Source organism: Pongo abelii, chromosome 9, assembly GCF_028885655.2.
Source record: "Pongo abelii isolate AG06213 chromosome 9, NHGRI_mPonAbe1-v2.0_pri, whole genome shotgun sequence".
Taxonomy (NCBI): Eukaryota; Metazoa; Chordata; class Mammalia; order Primates; family Hominidae; genus Pongo; species Pongo abelii.
The window spans coordinates 132,269,309-132,297,155 of record NC_071994.2 but is presented as its reverse complement, the minus strand read 5'-3'; the positions used below and the strand labels follow the sequence as shown (position 1 = coordinate 132,297,155).

General features: G+C 36.4%; 1 protein-coding gene and 1 non-coding gene across 16 annotated transcripts in view; both read left to right on the top strand.

Moving 5' to 3' along the window:
• Nucleotides 1-27,847, top strand: part of ARHGAP32 (Rho GTPase activating protein 32) — a 316,742-nt gene that overhangs the window by 269,723 nt on the left and 19,172 nt on the right. For all 15 annotated transcript variants that reach the window (XM_054525425.2, XM_054525429.2, XM_024255528.3 and 12 more), the window contains 4 exons: nt 12,914-13,063; nt 23,232-23,334; nt 24,695-24,839; nt 25,281-25,363. In XM_054525425.2, the coding sequence (XP_054381400.1) occupies nt 12,914-13,063; nt 23,232-23,334; nt 24,695-24,839; nt 25,281-25,363 (481 nt within the window). The remainder of the gene's footprint in view (nt 1-12,913; nt 13,064-23,231; nt 23,335-24,694; nt 24,840-25,280; nt 25,364-27,847) is intronic.
• LOC112135588 (U6 spliceosomal RNA) lies at nt 18,057-18,160 on the top strand. The gene has a single exon (XR_002916851.1). It is a non-coding gene; the product is annotated as a U6 spliceosomal RNA (small nuclear RNA).

Below are 27,847 nucleotides of genomic sequence, written 5' to 3'. Positions count from 1 at the left end.
CAGAGAAGCTGTTCCTTACCTCTCTTAATGCAGTTCTTTCAAGTCACTAATACGCCACCCAGAGAAGCTGTTCCTTACCTCTCTGTAATGCAGTTCTTTCAAGTCACTAATACGTCACCCAGAGAAGCTGTTCCTTACCTCTCTGTAATGCAGTTCTTTCAAGTCACTAATACGCCACCCAGAGAAGCTGTTCCTTACCTCTCTCTGTAATGCAGTTCTTTCAAGTCACTAATACGTCACCCTGTTTATTTTTTTATTAGCCACTATAAATAATCTGATACTACTTTGTTGCCTTCATTTAGGCAGTATCATTTAGTGGATAAGAGTTTGGACTCTATGCTAAATGCTCTGATTCGGAATCCTGGTTATGTGACAGCGGGCATGTTAACTTAGCATTCTCTGCCTCAGTTTATTCATCTAAAAATGGGCATAGCATTAATATTTTCCATGTAGTGGGCTGTGAGAAATGAATGATTAATAAATATAAACACTTAGGTAGTTACTTGCACATACTAAGTGTAAAATAAATGCTGGCTATATCCGTATTACTATTTAATCATTCATTGTCTGCCATCAGTAAGCTCTGTGACAGCAAGGACCTTGTCTCTCCTGTTCCCCGTCGTAATCTCGTGACTTAGAGCAGTTCCTAGGTTATGGCAGGCACTTACTCATTTGTTGCGAAATGATTAATAGTTAATATGCACTTTCCATTCCTTTGAAACATTCTTAGAAATATGTTACTTAAAGAATGCTTTCTTATATACATCATATGCAGTTACCAAATTTGACAATTATTTTCATCAAACTCAGCATCAAAATATAAATGCTTACTGTTAACATGTATTTTGGAAGTTTTGGACAAAATCTGAAACAGAAATCAGAAGTTTTTACTATCAGACAAAAGCTAGAATGGCCATATTTACTTTGACACAGTTACATATCCATGAAATTCAAAAGAATCAACTAATATCCTTCTAAAAGTATTCAGAATTTAGTAAATGATCAGATGTGAGCTATGCATTAAGAAATTGTTTTTCCAGAATAGAGAACTCAGAAATAAGATTGCACACCTACAACCATCTCATCTTCAACAAACCTGACAAAAACAAGCAACAGGGAAGGTATTCCCTATTTAATAAATGGATTGGGAGAACTGGCTAGCCATATGCAGAAAATTGAAACTGGACCCCTTCCTTACACCTTACCCAAAAATCAATTCAAGATGGATTAAAAACTTAAATGTAAAACCCAAAACTATACAAACCCTAGAAGAAAATCTGGGCAATACCATTCAAGACATAGGTATGGGCAAAGATTTCATGACGAAAACACCAAAAGCAATTGCAACAAAAGCAAAAATTGACCAATGGGATCTAATTAAACTAAAGAGATTCAGCACAGCAAAATAAACTATCATCACACTGAAGAGATAGCCTACATAATGGAAGAAAATGTTTGCAGTGTATCCATATGACAAAGGTCTAATATCCAGAGTCTACAGGGAACTTGAGTTTACAAGAAAAAAACAAACAACCCCATTAAAAAGTGGGCAAAGGACATGAACAGACACTTCTCAAAAGAAGACATTCATCCTGCCAACAAACAACACTGATCATTAGAGAAATAGAAATCAAAACCACAATGAGATACCATCTCACGCCAGTCAGAATGGCGATTATTAAAAAGTCAAGAAACAACAGATGCTGACAAGGTTGCAGAGAAAAAGGAGCACTTTTACAATGTTAGTGGGAATGTAAATTAGTTCAACCATTGCGGAAGATAGTGTGGCAGTTCCTCAAAGATCTGGAAGCAGAAATACCATTTGACCCAGCAATCCCATTACTGGGTGTATACCCAAACAAATATAAATCATTCTGTTTTAAAGATACATGCACCCATACATTAATTGCAGCACTGTTCACAATAGCAAAGACGCGGAATCAACCCAAACGCTCATTAGTGATAGACTAGATTTTAAAAAAGGGGTACATATACATCATGGAATACTATGCAGCCATAAAAGGAACAAGATTATGTCCTTTGCAGGGACATGTTTGGGGCTAGAAGTCATTATCCTCAGCAAACAAAGGCAGGAGCAGAAAACCAAACACTGCATGTTCTCATTTATAAGTGGGAGCTGAACAATGAGAACACATGGATGCATGGGGGGAACAACACAAAGTGGAGCTTGTCGAGATAGTTAGTGGGAGGGGGAGCATCAGGAAGAATAGTTAATGGATGCTGGGCTTAATACCTAGGTGATTGGATGATCTGTGCAGCAAACCATCATGGCACATGTTTATATAACAAACTTGCACATCCTGCACATATACTCCAGAACATAAAATAAAAGTTGAAGAAAAAAATTGTTTTCCAGCATACTAGTAATTACCAGTTGAGGGCATAATTGAAGCAAGGTATTATTCTACTAAAGCAGAAAAAAAAATTAAGTTACCTAGCAATATTCCTAATAAGAAATATGTGGAATGTGTCCTTTATGAGGAAAATTAGAAAAATCTTTTGAGAGATAATAACAGATTTAGAAAAATTATGACATACTCTTTCCATGTAGAAATATTGAATATTATAGAAATTAAAATTCTTCCAAATTATTATATAATGTTAAATTGTTGCAAACCAAACTTACTAGTTTTCTGGGGATCTTGTCGAAATTATTTTAAAGTTCATATGGAAGATGTTTAAAAATGAACATAAATGGTTTGATGGCCACTCTATAACAAAGATTCATAATACACAATCTGCTAGCAACTAGAGGAGAATAATTACACCAGCCTGTAACTTTTAATATAGTAATATTATATGTGACAAACTTCTGCAGTTAACCAACTATACTATAAATGTCTCATTAGTAGGAAAGTGAGCATGTAATTTAATTTTACTGTGAGGAATCTCAGATACAACAGAGGTTGTAATTTACCCAGAGTTTCAGAGCATACATGTCAGAGATAGCATCAACATTATATTGAGATTGCAAGGAAGTTTTAACAGGTGGTATAGAAAATAATAATTTTTTTCATTTAATCTGTGTTATGGTCTAGAATAACTGCTTTGTTGTACTTCGTCCAAGATTTTTACTGGTTTTAGCCTGGAAAGTTCCATGTCGCAGGAAACTTGTCAGTCATGGACTAACCAGGATGGTTGGTCACCTTGTGTAGTCTATAAAAAAGACACTAATGTCTGTAAATAATGTTTTCCATAATACGAAAAGAAATGGATGGCAGATGTCTAATCTTGTGTAGAATAGCCCATCTAGTGTTCTTTCTAGGCCATAAGTTACTCTAGGTACACAAGGTTCCCTCAGGAGTCCTCATCTGTTCAGGAATGTTAAGGTTTGGATTCACTCACTACTGTATAGTAGGGTAGGGGCAAAGCAAGATGGCCAAATAAAAGGCTCCACTGATTGTTTCCCCTTGAGGAGCACCAAATTTCACAACTATACACATAAACACCCTCAAAGAAACCAGAAATCAGGTGAGCACTCATAGTACCTGATTTTACCTTCTTCCTATTGCTGAAAGAAGCACTAGAGAGGGTAGGAAAAACAGTCTTAAATCACCTCTGCCTCCCCCTCCTGCATCCCCTGGTGGTGGCCCTGTGGCACAGAGAATCTGTGCTCTCTCGAGGGAGAACTTAGGAATTTTGGGACTTTGCCTTCAACTCAGTTCTGCCCTGTCACAGTGGAAAGCAAAACCAGGTTGAACTTAGGTGATGCCCACCCATGGAGAGAGCATTTAGACAGCCCTAGACAGAGGGGAAATCTCCTATCCCAGCCGTCAGAACTTAGCTGCAACAAGCCTCACCACTGCAAGCTAAAGTGCTCTGGGGCCTTGAATAAATTTGAAAAGCAGTCTAGGCCACAAGGTCTGCAACTCCCAGGCAAGTCTTAATGCTGAACTGGGCCCAGAGCCAATGGACCTGAGGGGCACATGACCTATTGAGACACCAGTCAGGGTGGCTAAGGGAGTGCTTGTGCCACCTCTCCCCTTACCCTAGGCAGGACAATTTGTGACTCCAAAACAGATCCCTTCTTTCAGCTTGGAAAGAGTAGAAGGAAAATTAAAGAGGACTTTGTCTTGCATCTTGGATACCAGCTCAGCCATGGTAGGAAAGGGCACTGGTGAGAGTTGTGAGGCCCCCATTCTAGCCTAGCTCCTGGACCACATTTCTAGATACACCTGGGGCCAGAAGGGAACCCACTGCCTTCAAGGGAAGGACTCAGTCTTAGCAGGCCCCATCACCTGCAGACTAAAAAGCCCTTGGACCCTGAATAACCAGCAGTGATACCTGGGTAGTATGCCATGGGCCATGGGTGAGACTCTGAGATATGCTGGCTTCAAGTGAAACCCAGCTCATTCCTAGCTGTGGTGGCTATGGTGAAAGACTTCTTCTGCTTGGGAAAAGTAAAGGGGACTTTGTCTTGCACCTTAGGTACCAGCTTGGCCACAGTGGGATAGGGCACCATGCAGACTCTTGGGGACTCTGATTCTAGGCCTTGGCTCTTGGTCAGCATTTCTAGACCTGCCCTGGGCCAGAGGGGAGCCCACTACCATGAAAGATGAGTTCCAGGCCTGGCAGCATTCGCCACAAGCTGACAAGAGCCTTTGGGCCTTAAGTGAACATCAGTGGTAACCTGGCAGTACTCTCTGTGGCCCTGTGGTGGTGGTGGCCATGGGGTGGGGCTCCTCTGCCTGTGGAAAGGGGAGGGAAGAGTAGGAAAGACTGCGTCTCATGGTTTGAGTGCCAGCCCAGCTGCAATATAGTAGAACAACAGGTAGATTTTTGAAGCCTTTGACTGCAGTCCCTGGCTCCTGGACAACATCTCTGGACCCGCCTAGGGCCTGGGGGAACTCACTGCCTTGAAAGGAACGACACAGCTTGGCTGGCTTTACCACCTGCTGATTATACAGTTCTAGGTCCTTGAACAAACACAGGCAGTAGTCAGGTAGCAGTTACAGTGGGCTTTGGGCAAGACCCAAAGCTATGCTGGCTTTGGGTTTGACCCAGTGCAGTCCCAGTGGTGGTGTCCCCAGGGGTGCTTGTTTCACCCCAGCTCCAGGTAGCTTATCACAGAGACAGAGAGAGACTTTGTTTATTTGGGAGAAAGTAAGAGAAGAAAACAAAAGTCTCTGCCTGGTAATCCAGAGAATGCTTCTGGATCTTATCGAAGACCACCAAGGCAGTACCTCTACAAATCTGCAGGAACTATAGCATTATTGAATTGGGGTGTCCACTAATGCAGATACAGCTTGCATTGTGATGCAGATCACAACACCCAACTTCTTTTGAATACCTGGAAAACTTTCCTAAGAAGGACAGGTACAAACAAGCCCAGACTGTGAAGACTGCAATAAATACCTGCCTCTTCAATGCTCAGACACTGACTAACATCCACAAGCATCAAGACCATCCAGGAAAACATGACCTCACCAAATGAAGTAAATAAGGCACCAGGGACCAACCCTAGAGGTGTGTGACCTTTCAGACAGAGACTTCGAAATAGCCGTCTTGAGGAAACTCAAAGAAATTCAAGATAACACAGAAAAGGAAGTCAGAATTCTATCAGATAAGTTTAAGAGATTGAAATAATTAAAAAGACTCTAGCAAAAGTTCTGGAGTTCAGAAATGCAATTGAAATACTGAAGAATATATCAGAATCTATTAATAGCAGAATTGATCAAGCGGAAGAAAGATTAGTAAGCTTGAAGACAGGCTGAAAATACACAAAGGAGACAAAAGAAAAACGAATTAAGCATGCCTATAAGATCTAGAAAGTAGTCTCAATTGGGCATATCTAAGTTACTGGCCTTAAAGAGGAGGCAGAGAAAGAGATAGGGGTAGAAAGTTTATTCAAAGAGATAGCAACAGAGAATTCGCAAAATGAAAGATATTGCTATCCAAACACAAGAAGTTTACAAAACACTAAAGAGATTTAACCTAGAAAAGACTACCTCAAGACATTTTAATAATAAAACTCCCAAAGGTCAAGGATAAAGAAAGGATACTAATAGCAGCAAGAAAAAAGAACATACAATGGAGTTCCAGTATATCTGGCAGCAGACTTTTCAGTGGAAACCTTACAGATTGAGAGAGAATGAGTGGCATGACATATTTAGAGTGCTAAAGGAAAAAAACTTTGCCCTAGAGTAGTATATCTGGTGAAAATATCCTTCAAACATGAAGAAGAAGTAAAGACTTTCCCAGACAAATAAAAGCTGAGGAATTTCAGCTTGTAGACCTGTGCTACAAGAAATGCTAAAGGGAATACTTCAGGCGGAAAGAAAACGACATCAATGAACAATAAGAAATTATATGAAGATACAAAACTCACTGGTAGTAGTAAGTACACAGACATGGAATATTATAACACTAACTGTGGTGTGTAAACTGCTCTTAAGTGGAAGACTAAATGATGAACCAATAAAAAATAATAACTAGAACAACTTTTCAAGATGTAGACAGTATAATAAGATGTAAATAGAAACAATAAAAAGTTAAAAACAAAGGATGAAGTTAAAGCATACAGTCTATTAGTTTTCTTTTTGCTTGTTTATCTATGCAAACAGTGTTGCTACCAGCTTAAAAATGAGTCATAAGGTAGTATTTGCAAGCCTCATGATAAACTCAAATCCAAAAATATACAATGCATACACAAAAAGTAGAAAGTAAGAAATTATATCATACTACTAGAGAAAATCACCTTTACTAAAAGGAAGACAGGAAGGAAGGAAAGAAGGAAAAGAAGGCCACAAAACTACCAGTAAACAAATAACAAAATGGTTGGAGGAAGTCTGAACTTATCGATAATAACATCGAATGTAAATGGACTAAACTCTTCAATAAAAGACATAGAGTGGCTGAATGGATGAAAAAACAAGATCCAATGGCCTGTTGCCTATAGGAAACACACTTCATCTATAAAGATACACAGAGACTGAAAAGAAAGGGATGGAAAAAGATATTCTACGTCAATGGAAACCAAAAAAAGAGCAGGAGTGGCTATACTTACATGAGACAAAATAGATTTCAAGACAAAAACTGTAAGAAGAGACAAAGAATGTCACTATATGATAATAAAGGGGTCAATTTAGCCAAAAGATATAACAACTGTAAATATATATGCGCCCAACACTAGAGCACCCAGAAATATCAAGCAAATATTGTTAGAGCTAAAGAGAGAGAGAGATCCCAATACAATAATAGCTGGAGACTTCAGCATCCCACTTTCAGCGTTGTACAGATCTTCCAGACAGAAAATCAACATAGAACCTAATCTGCACTATAGACTAAATAGACCTAATAAATATTTACAGGACACTTCATCCAACAGCTGCAGAATACATATTCTTCTCCTCAGCATGTGGATTATTCTCAAGGATAGACCATATGTTAGGTCACACAAATCTAAAAGTATTCCAAAAAAAAAAGAAAGCATTGAAATGACATCAAGCATCTCTGACCACAACAGACTAAAATTAGAAATCAGTAACAAGGAATTTTGGAAACTATACAAACACATGGAAATTAAATAGTATACTCCTGAAAGACGGTGAGTCAATGAAGAGATTGAGAAGGAAATTGAAAAAATATCTTGAAAGAAATGATTATAGAAACAACATACCAAAACCTATGGGATACAATAAAAGCTGTACTAAGAGGGAAGTTTATAGCTATAAGTACCTACATGAGAAACAAGAAAAACACCCTAGCAATGTATTTTAAAGAATTAGAAAAGCAAGAATAAACCAAACCCAAATTAGTAGAAGAAAAAGCAATAATGAAAGATCAGGGCAGATACAAGTGAAACTGAAAAGGAAACACCAAAGATCAACAAAAGAAAAAGTTGGTTTTTTGAAAAGTTAAACAAAATTGACAAACCTTTAGCCAGACTAAGGAAAAAAAAAGAAGACCCAAATAAAGAAAATCAGATATGAAAAAGGAGACATTGCAACTGACACTGCAGAAATTCAAGGGATCATTAGTGGCTATTATGAGCAACTATACGCCAGTAAATTGGAAAATCTAGAATAAGTGGATAAACTCCTAGGTATGTTCAGCCTACCAAGATCAAACCATGAAGAAATCCAAAACCTGAACAGACCAATAACAAATAATGAGATCAAAATTATAATAAAAAGTCTCCCAGCAAAGAAAAGCCCAGGACTCAATGGCTTAACTGTTGAATTTTACCAAACATTTAATCAAAGAAGAACAAGTACCAATTCTACTCTAACTATTCAGAAAATAGAGGAGAGAATACTTCCAAACTGATTCTACAAAGCCAGTATTACACTGATACCAAAACAAATGACACATCAAAAAAAGAAAACTACAGGCCGATATCACTGATGAATATTGATGCAAAAAGTTCTCAAAATACTAGCAAACTGAGTTCAACAACACATTAACAAGGTCATTTGTCATGGCCAAGTGGGATTTATCCCAGGGGTGCAAGGATAGTTCAACATACACAAATCAATACATGCGATACATCATATCAACAGAATGAAGGACAATACCATATGAACATTTCAATTAATGCTGAAAAGGCATTTGATAAAAATTCAACATCCCTTCATGATAAAACCCCTCAAAAAATATATATAGAAGGAACATGTGTCAGCATAATAAAAGCCATATACTACAGACCCATAGCTAGCATCCTTCTGAATGGAGAAAATCTGGAAGTCTTTTAAGATCAGGAACATGACAAGGATGCCCACTTTTACCACTCTTCTTTAACATAGTATTGGAAGTTCTGGCTAGAGCAATCAGAAAACAGAAAGAAATAAAGGGCACTCAAATTGAAGAAGAAGAAGCCAAATTATCCTTGTTTGCAGATAATATGATCTTATATCTGGAGATCCTAAATACTCCACCAAAAAACTATTTGAACTGATAAAACAAATTCAGTAAAGTGGCAAATACAAAATTAACGTGAAAAAATCATTAGCATTTCTGTATCCCAACAGTGAACAATCTGAAAAAGAAATCAAGAAAGCAATCCCATTTATAGTAGCTACAAATAAAATAAAATACCTAGGAATTAACCAAAGAAATGCAAGATCTTTATGATGAAAACTATAAAACACTGATGCAAGAAATGGAAGAGAACACAAATAAATGGAAAGGTATTCCACGTTCATGGATTGGGAGAGTCCATATTGTTAAAAATGTCCATATTACCCAGACCAAACTACAGATTTAGTGCAATTCCTATCAAAATACCAATGACATACTTCACAGGAATAGAAAAAAATATACTAAAATTTATATGGAACTAAATAATAGCCATAGCAATCCTAAGCTAAAAGAACAAAACTGGAGGAATCACATTACCTGACTTCAGATTATATTACAGAGTTACAGTAACCAAAACAGCATGACATAAAAACAGACACATGGACCAACGGAACAGAATAGAGAACCCAGAAACAAATCCACACACCTACAGTGAACTCATTTTTATCAAAGGTGCCAAGAGCATACATTGGGGAAATAACAGTCTCTTCAATAAATGGTGCTGGGAAAACTGGATATCCATGTGCAGAAGAATGAAACTAGACACCTCTTTCTCACCTTATATAAAAATTAAGTCCAAATGGATTGAAGACTTAAATCTAAGACCTCAAACTATAAAACTACTAAAAAAAAAATTGGGAAAAATCTCCAGGACAATTAGAGGGGGCAAAGATTTGTTGAGTAACACCAGACAAGCTTGGGCAACCAAGGCAAAAATGGACAGTGGGATCACATCAAGTTTAAACGCTTCTGCACAGCAAAAGAAACAATCAGTAAAGTAAAAGACAACCCACAGAATGGGAGAAAATATTTGCAAACTACCCATCTGACAAAGGATTAATAACTGGAATATATAAGGAGCTCATACAACTCAAAGGAAAATAATAATTTGATTAACAAATGGGCAAAAGATCCGAATAGCCATTTCTTAAAAGAAGGTGTACAAATGGCAAGTAGGTATATAAAAGATGCTGAACATCATTGATCATCAGAGAAATGCAAATTAAAACTACAATGAGATGTTATCTCACCCTAGTTAAAATGGCTTTTATCCAAAAGACAGACAGTAACAAATGTGGAGAAAAGGGAACCCTTTTACACTGTCTGTGGGAATGTAAATTAGTACAGCCACTATAGAGAATAGTTTGAGGGTCCTCAAAAAACTAAAAATAGAGCTACTATACAATACAGCAGTCCTACTGCTGGGTATATACCCAAAAGAAAGGAAATTTGTATATAGAAGAGATATCTGCACTCCCATGTTTGTTGTATCCCTGCTCACAATAGCCAAGATTTGTAAGCAGCCTAAGTATTCATCAGCAGATGAATGGATAAAGAAAATGTGGTACATATACACAATGGGATAGTATTCAGCCATAAAAAAATAATGAGAATCAGTCATTTGCAACAACATGGATGGAACTGGACGTCATTATATTAAGTGAAATAAGCAAAGCACAGAAAGATAAACTTTGTACATTCTCACTTATTTGTGGGATCTGAAAATCCAAACAATTGAAATCATGGAGACAGAGAGTAGAAGGATGGTTACCAGAGGCCAGAAAGGGTAATAAGCCAATGTTGGGGGAGAAATAGGGATGGTTAATGTGTACAAAAAATAGAAAGAATGAGTAAGACCTAGTATTTGATAGCACAACAGGCTGACTACAGTCAAAAATAATTTAAATGTACATTAAAAAATAACTAAAATACTATAATTGGATTGTTTGCAACACAAAGGATAAATGCTTGAGGGGATGGATACCCCATTTACCCTGGTGTGATTATTACGCATTGCATGCTTGTATCAAAATACGTATCCATAAATATATATACCTACTGTGTACCCATGAAAAATTTTTAAAATGTATAGTAGGCTTCAGTAAGACTCTCAGCAATCATCTGCAAACTTAGTAGGTGGATTGAGGCCATCCGGCTTAGTCTTCTATCTAACAGCTAATCTTTGAGCTCATGATATTGTTGTATGTTGACTTTTAATTATCCCTATAAGCTGCACTTCTCAGCAAAAGTCATTTTTAAGGGATTTGTTTACTTTCAGTTTTTTTCAGTTGTCTTTCTAATGTATCAGTCAGTGGAATTATTTTTTCAAATATTAATTTGCTCACCTTTTTCCTTGATCTATAAAGGATTTAAGATGATGTACTTAGTATATTATAGACGAATGTTAATGGACTATCTGATGCTTGTGTGGGTGTGTCTTTTGTATTTATATAGCCATTAGGTTGACAAGTGTGTTCTGTGTCATTATGGGATTGTCCTCTTTGCAAAATGAGAAAGAGTTTTCTTTTTTCAGTTATATTCAACAGATTACAAGTGCTATGAAAATTTCTAACCATCAAGTAAAATAATTTAAAAATTGACTAAAAATGCAAACTGCTTTTACACCATTTTAAGTCTTACTTATTATAAAGATCTCCAAAGCAATATATTACAGTAAAACTCAGGTTCGTCTTGTAATCCTGTAACATCCTTAAGTATGCATTGGGAAGATGACTGGTTTACCAAGCTTGATTCAAACATCATGGGTTACAACATTTAAATTTGCTTACAGTCTCATAAGGTAAGGTGGTGAGAAGATATTGGGGGAACCAGCCCCCAGTATTTTAATGTAGGTTCTTTTCTATTTTCCCGAAGTGTCGGCTGGTCTGAGAAATAAAGGGAAAGAGTACAAAAAAGACACATTTTAAAGCTGGGTGTCCGGAGGAGACATCACATGTTGGCAGGTTCTGTGATGCTCCCTAAGCCGCAAAACCAGCAAGTTTTTATTAGCAATTTTCAAAGGGGAGGGAGTTTACAAATAGGGTGTGGGTCACAGAGATCTCATGCTTCACAAGGCAGTAAAACATCACAAGGCAAATGGGGGCAGAGCGAGATCACAGGACCAGGGTGAAATTAGAATTGCTGATAAAGTTTCATGTCCCACTATGCACACATTGTCATTGATAAACATTTTAAAAGGAAACAGGATTCAAGAGCAGGGAACCGGTCTGACTAAAATTTACTAGGCAGGAATTTCCTAATCCTAGTAAGCCTGGGGGCACTGCAGGAGACCAGGGCGTATTTCACCCCTTATCTACAACTGCATAAGACAGACACTCCCAGAGTGGCCATGTTAGAGACCTCCCTGTGGGAATGCATTCTCTTTCCCAGGGCTATTCCTTGCTGAGAAAAAGAATTCAGCGATATTTCTCCTGTTCACTTTTGCAAGAAGAGAAATATGACTATGTTCTGCCTGGCCCCACAGGCAGTCAGGCCTTATGGTTATCTCCCTTGTTCCCTGAAAATTGCAGTTATCCTGTTCTTTTTGGATGCCCAGATTTCATATTGTTCATACACACATTTTACAAACAGTTTGTGCAGTTAACGCAATCATCACAGGGTCCTGAGGTGTCATACATCCTCAGTTTACGAAGATGATGGGATTAAGAGATTAAAGACAGGCATAGGAAACCACAAGAGTATTGATTGGGGAAGTAATAAATGTCCATGAAATCTTCACAATTTATGTTCAGAGATTGCAGTAAAGACAGGCGTAAGAAATTATAAAAGTATTAATTTGGGGAACTAATAAATGTCCATGAAATCTTCACAATTTATGTTCTTCTGCCATGGCTTCAGCCGGTCCCTCCATTCCGGGTCCCTGACTTCCTGCAACAAAAAGGAAGTACAAAATTATGATGTTATTTATAACACAACTCTTAGCTAAACTTCTGCTGACATTTTCCTAAAGATTATAAAGTATATTCGTAATAGATTATTTTGCTGTCAGCCTCTTGAGATATGTTTCTTTTTATGCTAAGTAAAATGTAACCTCTTGCCACAACTAAGATCTTTTCTCTTTATTGATTTTTAGTGTCTAAAAAGCACGGCAAGCTCATTACGTTCTTACGAACATTCATGAAGTCTCGTCCAACAAAACAGAAGCTGAAGCAGCGGGGAATCTTGAAAGAGAGGGTGTTTGGTTGTGACCTGGGGGAGCACCTTCTAAATTCTGGTTTTGAAGGTAAAAATAAAATGTGCAAGCTTATACTTTGAGTTTCTGACCTCTCCATATTGGTTCTCTATAACCAATTATGGAGTAGATTTAGTCAAATGATATCTGTTTCATTTCAGTTCAATGCATGTATTAAGCTTTCTCAGGTACTCAGTTGTGGGTGGAACTGAGAATGAAAAGTCTAAGAATGCACTTTGGCATCAGAGATGTTCATGTTCTATTCGGGAAGAGTAGGACATTCACACAAAATATATTACAACCACCCTGTTATTTTGCCTGAGTTTCTATTTCTCCCTAGATAGCTTCTTCAGCCAGTTTTGCCACCCACATTTTATCCTAAAATATTTATCTAATTCTTCTTATGGAAAAAAAACTGTCAGAGTTTTGAGACATAAAATGCCAAAATCAATCTTCCAATTTTTTTTAGTTTTAAAGAGACAGGGCCTTGCTTTGTTGCCCAAGCTGGAGTGCAGTGGCGTGATCATAGCTGACTGCAGCCTTGAATTCCTGGGCTCAGGCAGTCCTCCCAGAGTAGCTGGGACTACAGGCATGCACCACCACACCTGGCTAATTTTTATTTTTCATTTTATTTTTTTTGTAGAGAATCTGTGTTTTATTTTTTGTAGGAATCTATATTCCTTTCTTTATAAATTAAATTATGAATCAAGAATTTAGTTGTTGGATGGGGGGATGGATAGAAGGGAAAGAAAAAAAGGAGTTTTCCTTTTATATTTAAAAATAGCACTTTCCTCTAGCATCTCTTTCAGAAATGCCAGAAGATGAAGGCAGAATCTACCTATGATGTTGCTAAGTACCAGAAATAGGTGATTGTGAAATTCCAAATTAGTATGGGAAATACCCATTGTGCCTTTTGAGAAGACCATTAGTGTAAAACAATGGTAAAGTAATAATAATAATACTGAGTTGATAGTATCAAGTTCAAATTAAGGTCTTACTCATTGTTAAAAGAATATCAATGGACTTAGGAATTTAATGCAAACTGTACCATGTTTCTTGAGAGAGTAGACAAAATGTTGTTTCAAACAGATGTTATTCCCAAATTAATACCAACTTAATGCAGATCCCTAAAAAAACAAAAACAAAACCCTGAGGATTACTTTTGCAACTAAATGCACATGGAAAACTCAACCAGTGAGAATGTCAAAGAAAAAAATCAGTGATAGGATGGGAGACATCTAGTTTTACTATATATTAAAACAATATTCAAAACTAGAAAAGCAGAGTTTTCACTGGGTGCAGTAGCTCATGCCTGCAATCCCAGCACTTTGGGAGTCTGAGGCAGGCAGATAGCTTGAGCCTAGGAGTTCAAGATCAGCCTACACAACATGGCAAGACCTGGTCTCTACCAAAAATACAAAAATTAGCCGGCGTAGTAGTACGCACCTGTAATCCCAGTTACTTGAGAGGCCGAGGTGGGAGAATCACTTGAGCTTGGGAGGCGGGGGTTGCAGTAAGCTGGTTTCACGCCACTGCACTCCAGCCTGGGCGACAGAGCAAGACCTTGTCTCAAAAAAAAAAAAAAAAAAAAAAAGAAATGTTTTTTTTTTAAAGGCAGAGTTTTGTGCCGAGAATGAAATGTGAGTGAAACAGCTTAGAGTGTTCAGAAATAGTTGTTACTGTACGTAAGAATCCATTGTGAGAAAAGTATGGTTTTAGAACCGTGTCACATGGAAGAGCTATTTATAATACATACTGAGATACTTAGTTTTGAAAAAAATTCACACTTCATCATACTGAAAATAAACTTCAAATGTATAAGTTAACCATTTTAAACTTACAGAATTGCCAATGTGAACTGATTTTGTTTTGAGATAAAATAAATAATAGCTTTCTCAGATTTATACAAAAAACATAAAGAGATGACTTAAATATATATATATACTTTTCATATAATGAAAAATAACAATGTAGAGGGAGAGGTACCATAGACAAGGAAATATAATCATTTTTTGGATATGATGAAATGCTGCTATTATAGTGTATGAGAATATCATTTCAGATTTTTTAGAAAATTAAAGTTCCTGAGTAAAAGAATGGAGAAAAGATACAAACATTAAACTGTCACAGGGCTATAAATAATAAACAAAATACAGAAAAATGTTTATCCTTATTTGTAATCATGGAAATGTATCTTTAGGCAATTTTGAAATACCATTTTACCTTGGTAAATATTAAAATAACAAAGCTATTTTTCTAAATTATGATATCCAGTGCCATAAATATAGTAGTGATTTTTACCAATAGGTTCAGAATCGTTGGTTTCAGGAGGTTCTGAGTTAGCACTACCTTTTTGGAAAACATTTGACATTTCATAGCAAGACACTTTATAGTGTTCCTTTCATCTAATGAATCCATCCTTAGGGACTTATCTTAATGTTATAATTAAATAGAAATAAAAGTGTTCATCATAGCATATTGTGTGAGAACAAAGAAAATGAAATACCCAACTTTGGGAGAATGTTCTTTTTTAAGATGGGGTTTCACTCTGTCATCCAGGCTGGAGTGCAGTGTCACAATCTCAGCTCACTGCAACCTCTGCCTCCTGGGCTCAAGCTGTCCTCCTGCCTCAGCTTCCTGAATAGCTGGGACTATAGGCATGCACCATCACACTCAGCTAATTTTTGTATTTTTTAGTAGAGGTGGGATTTTGCCATGTTGGCCAGGCTGATCTTGAACTCCTGGACTCAAGCAATCCACCCACCTTAGCCTCCCAAAGTGCTAGGATTACAGGCGTGAGCCATTACACCCATACAGGGGAATGTTGTATAAATGTTGAAGCTGTTAAAAATTTTAAGTCTGAGCTGGGTGAGATGGCTTATGCCTGTAATCCTAGTATCTTGGGAGGCCAAGGTGGGAGGATTGCTGGAGGCCGGGAGTTTACACCAGCCTGGGCAGCATAGCAAAACCCCATTTATAAGAAAAACATGCAAAACAGGCTGGGCATGGTGGCACACGCCCATACTTTTAGCTAGTTTGGAGGCTGAGGTCGGGGGATTGCTGGACCCCAGGAGTTGGAGACTACAGTAAGCTATCATCTTGCCACTGCACTCCAGCCTGGGCAACAAGGCAAAACCCTGTCTCTAAATAAATACATAAAATAAGTTTGAATACAATGTAGGAACCTGAAAAATATTATCTATAAATAGTAGATACAACTTTTAGAAGTCTGGATACTTAGGTGATATGAAAAATGAATGTAATTATAGTAAAGCATTAGAGAATATTGTTGAGATTTTTTTTCTTAGTTGTCTTGCTTTTTCAATTAAAAAAATTAGAGGAATATTAGAAATGCATTTAATAATCCTGGAAGATTAATCCCTCTTTGCCAAGTTAAACTCAAATGACTAGAAAAAAAATTAACTTGTGACCTTAAAGTGTAATTGAAATTCAGTAAACTTTAGGAGCCAGAAACCTCGAAGACCGAGGTCAGATATATTATACTTGGCATATTAAAATAATTTCCTGTTTCATCAGGGTTGGTAAGAAATGAATAAATATTCATAAGAAGGATATTCATTTGAACATTCAAATGAAGCCTAAATTAGCAGGAGAAGGGAAACCTTTGAAGTTTATTAACTAAAATTTTAATTAGGAAATAAAATGGTTTTTTAATAGCTGAGTGATTTAGTAGTTTGTCTTTGATTTAATGAATATGTGAGGAATTTCAGTTTTTTCGGATTTTAAGACTTCATAGGGGGCTGGGTGTGGTGGCTCATGCCTGTAATCTTAGCTCTTTGGGAAGCCTAGGTGGGAAGAGCACCTGAGCCTAGGGGTTTGAGACCAGCCTGGGCAACATGGCATGTTTAACACCATGTAACATGTTAAACCTTGCTTAGACGTGATCATTAATATGAAAGAGAGGCCCAGCAGGGTGGCTCACGCCTGTAATCCCAGCACTTTGGGAGGCTGAGACAGGCGGATCACCTGAGGTCAGGAGTTCAAGACCAGCCTGGCCAATATGGTGAAACCCTGTCTCTACTAAAAATACAAAAAGTGACCAGGCATGGTGGCACATGCCTGTAATCCTAGCTGCTCAGGAGGCTGAGGCAGGAGAATTGCTTGAACCTGGGAGGTGGAGGTTGCAGTGAGCCAAGATCATGCCATTGCACTCCAGTCTGGGCAACAAGAGCGAGACTCCATCTCAAAAAAAAAAGAAAAAAAAATGAAAGAGACTTTTCCAGTTTGTCCTGCCATGCTCATTAGCTTTCAAATATCAATTCAATTTTAGTTGTACTTAGAAGTTTCAGTTATATTTCCATTCTTCATAAGGATGATAGGGGAGGTCAGAGGCTATTATATCACTTCTTTCTGAAAAATAGCAGGTTAAACTACAGTATTCATCTGTTCCCTAATTATGATAAAATCTATTTGAGTGGAACAGAGTTTTTTGGTATCACTGATTTTTTATCATTGATTTTTTTGTAGAGGCAGTGTCTCTACAAAAAATTTTTAAAAATTAGCTGGGCATGGTGGCATGTGCCTGTGGTTCCAGCTACTTGAGAGGTTGAGGTGGGAGGATCTCATGAGCCCAGGAGGTCCAGGATGCAGTGAGCCATGATCACACCATAGCACTCTAGCCTGGGCAACAGAATGAGACCCTATCTCAAAAAAAAAAAAAAAAGACTTCATATGTATTGTCCATGACCTATAACCACAGTTATATCATATGTGTGTATATATTTACACATACATATATATAGAGAGAGAGACTATTTTAAAGTCTAAATTAAAACAATTAGAATTGATTATATATTTTAAACTCTAAAATAATTAGAATAAAATGAAGAAAAAATGATTATATATTATATACATAATTGTGAGGAGAGATGAGACACATACAGTATATATAATATTGATATATATCATATATAATTGTTCTTTCTCAAAGTTTAGACTTTAATATAGTGTCTTTACCCTAAATAAAATTAACCTTGCACTAGATTTTTCTGAGAAGGAAGCTCATATCAAAATTACGTTTTATGTGCTTGCTTTGACAGCACATATACTAAAATTTGAACAATACAGAGATAAGTGTGACCCCTGCACAAAAATGACACACAAATTCGTGAAGCATTCCATATAAAATAAAAATTTTTTTAAAATTGTTTTGCTAAATGGTTAATTCTCTGAATATTTCCTAGTGAAAAATCAGCTTTATAGGGAGATTATCCTATTATACTTTCTAAACTTCTGAGTACCTCTCTTTTGGAGCAAGTGACAAACTTGACCTGTGTCTTCTGTACAAAGTGTTGTAAGAAATCACATAGGAGCCTGACAAGGCAGTTGTCTTTTTATTCTTTATGTGTGGTCCCTGCTGTTCAATCAGGATGATCATACAGAGTTTTTTAGCTATCACAAACCAGTGTTTATAATTGAGTGTATTAAACATTATATCACAGTTATTTGTAGAACTGATTGTTTTAAAATCTGCCCACATAGTACTTTTTTTGAGCATAGATTCTACTAATTTGTCATTTACTTTGGCATCCTTTTGTTTTGTTTGTTTTGTTTTGTTTTGATACGGAGTTTTGCTCTTGTTGCCCAGGCTGGAGTGCAATGGCACAATCTCAGCTCACTGCAACCTCCACCTCCCAGGTTCAAGCAATTCTCCTGCCTCAGCCTCCTGAGTAGCTGGGATTACAGGCACCCACCACCATGCCTGGCTAATTTTTTTTTTTCCCTGTATTTTTTGGTAAAGACAGGGTTTCACCATATTGGCCAGGCTGGTCTTGAACTCCTGACCTCAGGTGATCTGCCTGTCTCAGCCTCCCAAAGTGCTGGGATTACAGGCATGAGCCACTACCCCCAGCCTACTTTGGCATCCTTAACTATAGCTTTAAAATGTTGTATTGTTGTTGTTGTTGTTGTGACGTTAATTTCTTTTTCTGGCATCATTGATTTTTTCATAAGACTTAGTATTTTTTTTTTTGCTGTACATATTTAAAACTGAATTTCATTAAAAGTTTGAATTGAGATCACTAAAACAAAATAGTGAGAGGTTTATAGAAAACTAGGTAAAATTATGTTTGGTACAAAATATTACAAATATTTTGAAACCTTCGGAGAGGACTCTCTGTTGCCTGAACATATTTCTATGTTGTATTATATGCACAAAATTTTAAATCAGAGCACAGTAGGAAAAAGCGAGACCCAAATAACGCCAGAAATTAATCCTTTAGGTAGTCATATTAGGTAGAATGATGATGCACATTCTAATAAGTAATACTGTACTCATGTCCCTTTAGCCTGGAAACCACCTCCCTGAAACTGGAACTCAGCTTTTTCATCTGTATCTGTAATGCTTTCATGATGCCTGGAAAATAGAAGAGACTTAGTAAATACATGATTGATGAGTGAGTGAGCGAGTGAATGAATGAAGAGAAAAGAGCAGAAATGAAACTGTCAAGAAAAAAAAAATCTAAGATCAATTCTTGTCATACTTATATCCTACTTCTTTTAGCCATATTCTAATTTTAAGGATCATTGATTTTAATTTAAATATGCACTTCTTACTCTGTTGTCATATGATGATATTTTAAAAACGAAGAATGTAAAATCAAAGTAAATCAGAAGTGTGTTATGTGAGAATGTGGGAATGATTCTGAAAGTCATACCGTCTTCTGGAGGAAACATTTTGGAGGTTTCTAATGTTACATTTTGACTGGGTCATTATTCGGTGTGCATTTGGCTGGTTTGTTAGATGGTTTGGGGGTAGCTAGTAAAGTGCCTTTTTTTAAAACTAGGATTTTTTTACAAAACATAATATATTGGATTCTTATATTGCTTTCCTACTCTTTTACGAAAAAATAAAACAGATCTTTTCTCCTTTTTTCTTCTGACATTGTTTTTCAGTTTCTGCTCTCTTTTCTTCAAGATTCAAGTTTATGCTTTTCTTTCATTTTGCCACCTATTTATTTAAATGATTCATTTGTCTCCCTTAAACTTACAAGTTATAGTTATGTAATTTTATTTATTAAGCTCATTATGTGATTGTTGTGTAGACATTCAGTCCTACTCAGGGAACACAAAATATAAGAAAACGATTCAGATGCTTGCCATGAAGTATTAGGTGTGTAGAGACTGGGTCATGTTATCAGGAAAAGACCTAATTCTCCATATTTTCAGTGTTTTCCTACTTATTTGGAAGAATAAACAGATATGAATCTAATAACACACAGATATACACATCCAATGAAAATTACCGATACTTTTTTTTATAAATGTTAGCTTATTTTTATGAAAAATTTATGTGTGCTAGGAGAGCCTGATAATATGGAAATAAAATACTGTGCTCTGAAGGGTTTTTCTTGAAGACAAACCTTTTGTGTACCTGGGTGAATTACCATGTTAATTTGGAGCATATATAATGAGAAGCATCTTCTCAGTGCTTTACAGGAAAGAATTTTAACTATTTTCCTAAGTAATGATGTTAATTATCCCAGTAATCTCTAAATATATTCCCTTTGAAGCAGGTGACTGAAATTTTCTAGCCCCAAATTTTATTATTCCACTTCCAGTTTTTAGAATTGACACCTAAGACACCAAGCTTATCATTGGTGGGACAATATTAGAAATGGAACCCAAGCTTTTATAAAGATGCTATGTATTTTGCATATCATTTCGACACAGAGGTTGCTTCTAATATCAATTAAATCCACAAGAAATACTCAGCAATTCTACCTGCCCTTCATCTTTACTACATAACCATAACCTTTTCTTGTTACTGAAAGTCTTGAATTTGAATATTTTTAGAGGCAGAAAGCATGTAGTTGAAAATATATTCATATAAATATAGTTCCATATGAAAACTAAGGTTCCTTCCCTGCTGACTTGACCAGATAATGACTGTTTCAGGCTCTCAGGGCACTGGTAAATTAATTCACTTGCTAATTTTATACATTGTGTCAGGACAGTGTTCCTGAGTTTTAAATATACAAAGATGAATGATGCATGGTTTTGCTCTTGAAGAGCCCGCAGTCAGAAAAGGGTAATAGTTGTATAAACAAATAAATGATAATTTGAAATATTGTTCTGTGAGCACATAGAACACAGTGCTCAGCCACCTCTACTTGTGGGTATTCAATGAAGGCTCACTTAAGAGTGATAGTTTAGCTGGATTTTGAACAATAGCCAAGAATTTTTTCTATATGAAGAGGGTTATGGGAGAGAGTCCAGCTAGAGGAAATTGTTTTGTGAAGAAGTCATAGGATGGTTGGTTTGTATGGCAAAAGGTAACACTTCACTAGGCCTAGAGTTGTGGAATACGGAAATACAATAATAATTAAGTGTAGATTGTGAAAGGCCTTCTCTGCCAGGCAGTATATTGCAGTAGTTAAAAGCATTGGCTCTGACTGGATAAAGAAAATGTGGCACATATACACCATGGAATACTATGCAGCCATAAAAAAGGATGAGTTCATGTCCTTTGCAGGGACATGGATGAAGCTGGAAGCCATCATTCTCAGCAAACTATCACAAGAACAGAAAACCAAACACCACATGTGCTCACTCATAAGTGGGAGTTGAACAATGAGAACACATGGAATAGGGAGGGGAACATCACACACCAGGGCCTGTCGGGGGGTGGGGGGCTAGGGGAGGGATAACATTAGGAGAAATACTCAATGTAGATGACGGGTTGATGGGTGCAGCAAACCACCATGGCACGTGTATACTTACATAACAAAACTGCACGTTCTGCACATGTACCCCAGAACTTAAAGTATAATAAAAAAAGATATATGTATGTGTGTGTGCGTGTGTGTGTGTGTTGAATAAAAAACAAAACAAAAGCATTGGCTCTTACTTGGACTGCCTGAGTTGGAATCTCTCACTTCTGCCAGTGTTTCCTGCCTGCCCTTGGGTAAAACTTACTCTAATATACAATTTCTTCTCTGTAAAAATGGGAATATATAGTACTTTCCTTGTAGGATTTCTCTGAAAATCAGAGAGTATCCATTGTAAAGTACTTAGCCTGGCATATATTTAGTACTCAATACTATCAGCTGCTGGTTTTTGTTTTTTGATTTTTTTAATCAGAGATAAGGAGGTTAAGTTTTAAATGTTGTTATAGGATCTGACAGAATTTAAAGATGGATTGCAGGAAGGACAACAAAAGTCAGGAAAACCAAGGAAAAGTTGGTTATAATAATAAAGGAATGACAATATACTGTTAATGAAATACATTCACTGAAATTACCTTATTAAAACATCTTATTTCTTTCATTTGCCACTCTGAATATTTCATCTCTAGTATAGTAGCTCTTTGCAGACCAAATTTTCCAAGCATTTCTTTTCAAGGATTTTAACTAACCCTATCAAATGATTATACTAAAGTCTGTAAACTCATCAATCTGCATTGCAAAACAACTAATGTTAAATTCTCAGCTATTGTAAATGTTTGAATGGTTATAAAATGTTTTATCATATATTTTGAAAATTCTGTTCTATACTGCATGCCCCAGCATAGCTGTCCAGTGTGTATTCATGGAGCTAACCAGAGAGAGTGCCCTTTATTATGAGCTGATAATATAAAGTCAAAATGTCAATAAAGTTAATGTAGATATGGCCAGGAAGTTACAAGATTCCATCTATTTGAAATTGCCTTGGGCTTTGCATTATATTGGTGTTTTGTTTATTGAATAAAGTCAGAATTTGCATTAACTATGAAAATATAGAAGATACTTTTTTAGAAGCAAAACTTTGTAGCACTTACAAGCAATTATGTTGTTGGGATAAGCATTTAACTTTATATATTCATTTGCTATATATGAAAGTCAGCTGAACAGCTGTATTTCTTAAAAATCTGGCATGGTGTTAGGACTAAACAGTTTACTTTAATGTGTAACTGTAACATGATCTAAATGAGTCTACTGCAGAAGAGAGACTGTCCTAATAATGTATGAACTCTTTTACTCACTTAAATATCATGACATAGAACCAGTCTTGATTATTCAGGAATTAGTTATCTAATTTAGGTGGGAAATTAAGTAAATATACCCTCATCATTTTTTGTAGTGGATTAATTTTTGCCCCTTTAAACTTTAATTTACAAATTTTATTTTGCTTTTGTAAACTAAGACAATCTTATTTTTTGGCTACTTTGGTTCCAGTGAATACTACCAATTTCATCTGTTTCTTTACAAATTCTCTTTAGTGCCGCAGGTTCTTCAAAGCTGCACAGCATTCATTGAGAGATATGGCATCGTGGATGGAATCTATCGCCTTTCTGGTGTTGCCTCCAATATCCAGAGACTACGGTAAAATCTTATATGGCACTTTTTCACTCCTACTTAGCTAATTAAAATGAAAATATTTTAAAACGGATTCACTTACTTTGATAACCTATTTTCATTAAAGATAATTTAGATAAAATAGGAAATAATATCCATGTTATTGTCTCTGTATACTTTTCTAAATGGCATTTTTTTCATCTGTAGTATCAGAGAACCATGCACCTTAATCTCTTCAGTACTTGTATTTTGTCTCTTTATAGTGTTTGAAGATTTTAGCAAATTGAGTTTGAACCAATGACAGCCATGAGAGATAAAATTTGCATTATAATAGAATTATTCTTTAGGTGTTAATTAAAATGGATGGGAATGGAACATTTTCTAATCTCCTTTGACCCTGATTCTGTGTTTATGTTCAAATATGCATCTCTACATATTTCACATCCTCCCCAAATCTTCTCTGAGACAAAAACAGTGACAAACTCTGTGCCTGCAATATTTTATTTTTGCTTAATCTCTTGGATTCTAGACTATTCTTGATATGCCATTACCCTTTCTTTTTTACTGTAGTACATGGTAACTGCCATTATTCTGTAGAGATTTTAATACTTTAACAGATCACAGAGCCCATCTCAGTTTTGGGAAATACATGCTTGGAAAATACATAAATTAGTTCTTGTACTAAAGACAGTTTCAGTCTTCAGTTTAAGACAAAGTAAATCTCATATTCATATTGTACACACACATTAATCCTCTAGGTAGATGATAAGTGGTCTCATGCCTGTGGATGAATATTAATTAACCTCCTGGAGAGTGAGCTTAATCTGCCTTACTATTCTGTGTACAACTTTTATTTTACTCATTCTAATGATACAGATTTTCCTGCCTATTAAAATTTGTTGTTAGCTAGGAATTGCTTTATGTCGTTTCTGACTTTTTTATCCTGCCTCGGGAAAGCATTTCTGTGTTGTACAATTTGTATCTGAGGAATTTCTGTTCATAATTGTTCATCGATGAGTTGCCATTCAACACTAGTCTCTGGAATTGCCAAAATATTGGATATTCAAGTCATTAGCAATTAGGAGTCCTGTTTTCAGACTGTTGTACTATAAGAGCTGTTCATTCATATGTATCTCAGAGGCTATTGTCCATTTTAATATTAAAGCTGTGCCCTTAATTTCCACATAGAAAGACATCTGTCTTGTACTAAGACATCCAGTTGTTGCTGAAGTCCAAACACAACTTAAATGAAATATAATTAATGGAAGATAATAGCAACTCACTGAGATAGAGCTGAACACTTTTGGAGCTTATGCTTTCTGTTTTTAAGACACATATTTGCTCTCCTCAATCAAATGATTTGCTTGTCCTCTTCTGTCTACGTCAGCCATGAATTTGACTCTGAGCATGTCCCCGACCTGACGAAAGAACCGTATGTTCAGGACATCCATTCTGTGGGCTCCCTGTGTAAGCTGTACTTCCGGGAACTCCCAAACCCTCTGCTTACCTACCAGCTCTATGAGAAATTTTCTGTGAGTACAGGCTACTTTTGAATCTAATTCTTTGTGGAACTTTGCTGTGCTTTTGTTCAAAACACATGAACATTGGTTTGGTCACATGTAAGAAATAGTTCTGTGACTGAAATGACTCCTTAAAAAAACAAATATTGCCAGCTAGTCAGTGGTCTTTGCTGTTTTCACATTGTCATTCTTGTGCTTTCTGACTTTGAGCTGCTAGTCTTGTCACCCTTAATACTGATGACCATCAAGCCTTTTTAAAATTAGTTTCGTAGATCTCAGTGTTCACACTGTGTGGAAACAGTTGACTTCCTTAATACGATGTTGTGTTTCCTTGCCATTTCGCATCCAAGAGCAAAGCAAGTTGATCTCAGAGTGAAAATTGAATTGTAAGTGAAGAACTTTCATTTTTACCAACAGAGCTCACTAGTTTATTTTGTACTGTGACTGTTCTAGGATGCAGTTTCAGCAGCAACAGATGAAGAAAGGCTGATAAAAATCCACGATGTCATCCAGCAGCTCCCCCCACCACACTACAGGTCAGCCACAGTGGGTAAATACCAGGCAGAGGTAGAAGTCGGTTGACCTATAAACGTTTTTTTTTCCTTTGGTTTTCTATTTAAACTTCCTTGGAGTTCTAATTAAACTTCCATTTCATACACACACACACACACACACACACACACACACAATATGTATGTGTACCTATATATATATGTATATGTTTATGTGTAGATATTCATTTGTCCTTAGATCCCCAGGGCCTGGCACACTGCTTAGCATTCTGTAGGCACTTAAAGGTTGAATGAATGAATGGATGGACAAAGGGATGGCTGACTAAACTTGGGGGTTTTTTGTTTGTTTGTTTTAATTTCTTCTTTAGTTTTATTGTTGTTGCTACATTTTAAAACCTAATTTGATTTGTGTGTTAGTTTGGACTCTTGGAAATATTTGTCGTTATGTCTGAGAAAACCAGAATAAAATTGAAGGTTACTTTGCCAGTTAGAAATAGAAAACAGTAGAAACTAGATTCTAGTATGCAAAGAAACAAAAGATACATTTTAAAATTCCAATTATTGACAAGAAATTAAATTCAGCAGATGTTCTGGTAATATGCAAATTAAGTAATTTAATTTTTTTTCAAAATGACATTGCTTATATATATATTTCAAAAATCAGCACTATAGGCCAGGCGTCATGGCTCACACCTGTAATCCCAGCACTTTGGGATGCTGAGGTGGGTGGATCACCTGAGGTGAGGAGTTCGAGACCAGCCTGGCCAACATGGCGAAACCCCATCTCTACTAAAAATACAAAATTAGCCAGGCATGATAGCGCGCGCCTATAATCCCAGCTACTCGGGGGCTGAGGCAGGAGAAGCACTTGAACCTGGGAGGTGGAGGTTGCAGTGAGCCGAGATCGTGCCACTGCACTCCAGCTGGACAATGAAGCGAGACTCCATTTAAAAAAAAAATTCGAATTGTAGTTTCTGTTTAATGTTTATCACCTTTGCACCATCATAAACGTCAAAAAATCATAAATCGAACCATTGTAAGTTGGAGACTATCTGTATACAATCTTTCTAAAACATAAGGTACTTGAGGTCATGAATTCTGTCTTGTTTATCACTGTATTTCCAGAATAGAGTCTTGCAGATAGATGTTCAATAATATACATTGCATATGTTTTATATCTTCTGTACACTATTTTATAGCTTTACTATAGATACTTATATGTATATATATCCTAATATTATCCTCTTTGCCTGTCTTCTAATATATATTATATTACTTACCATGTATGCCCTACCTGGATTTTATGCCTTGCCTGCTATTAATATGTACATGTATATCTCCTGCTTTATAATGTATACAATATCTTGTGTAACTCTTTTCTTCACTATAACTTATATGTGTGTGTATCTCCTTCTTTATATATCTTTTGATATAGACTTTTTATCCAAAATTTTAACATTAACATTTCTGAATTCCTTAGATGTTCTTGAAAAGTGTAATTTTCCATCATGTTCTCTCATTTGGATATGCCATGTTATTTAACCTTTTATAATTTGCATATTTAATCTACATGTATGGTGGTATGGGGTGTTTTCTGTTTCCTTTTTTTTTTTTTTTTTTTTGAGGCAGGGTCTCACTCTGTTACCCAGGCTGGAGTGCAGTGGCACAATCTTGGCTCCCTGCAACCTCCACCTCCCAGGCTCAAGTGATTCTCCCACCTCAGCCCCCTAAGTAGCTGAGACCACTGGCACACACCACCATGCCCAGCTAATTTTTTGTATTTTTGGTAGAGTTGGGGTTTTGCCATGTTGCCTAGGCTGGTCTCAAACTCCTGAGCTCAGGTGATCCACCCACCTCAGCATCCCAAAGTGCTGGGATTACAGGTGTGAGCCACTGTACCCGGCCTTCCTTTTCCAATTTTGAATATTACTATGAGGGCCATCCTTTTACATGGAATCTAGATTATGTTTTTTATTACAGGATAATGACCTGGCAGTGAAATTCTGGAAATCTAAATTATTATTCTCAATATTAGACAACAATATCCAAATTACATTCCAGGTTGCGAAGTTTTATACAATTCGCACTTTCATCTGCTGAATATAAAAGTGCTCATTTTGTGGAATCCTGACTAAAATTCTACATTAACTTTTAAAAACATCTTTATAATTAGATAGGCAAACCAAATAGATGTCTTTGGTTTTTTAAATTTGCAATTCTTATAAAATACATTTCTGAAGTTCTTTAATCATTCCCTTCATTCACCTTCCTCAAGTAATAAAATTTTACATGGTTTTCTTTTCTTTTTTTTTATTTGGCTGATGAGCCTGACTTTATTTTATTTTATTTTATTTATTTATTTTTATTATACTTTAAGTTCTAGGGTACATGTGCACAACGTGCAGGTTTGTTACATATGTATACATGTGCCATGTTGGTGTGCTGTACCCGTTAACTCGTCATTTAACATTAGGTATATCTCCTAATGCTGTCCCTCCCCCCTCCCCC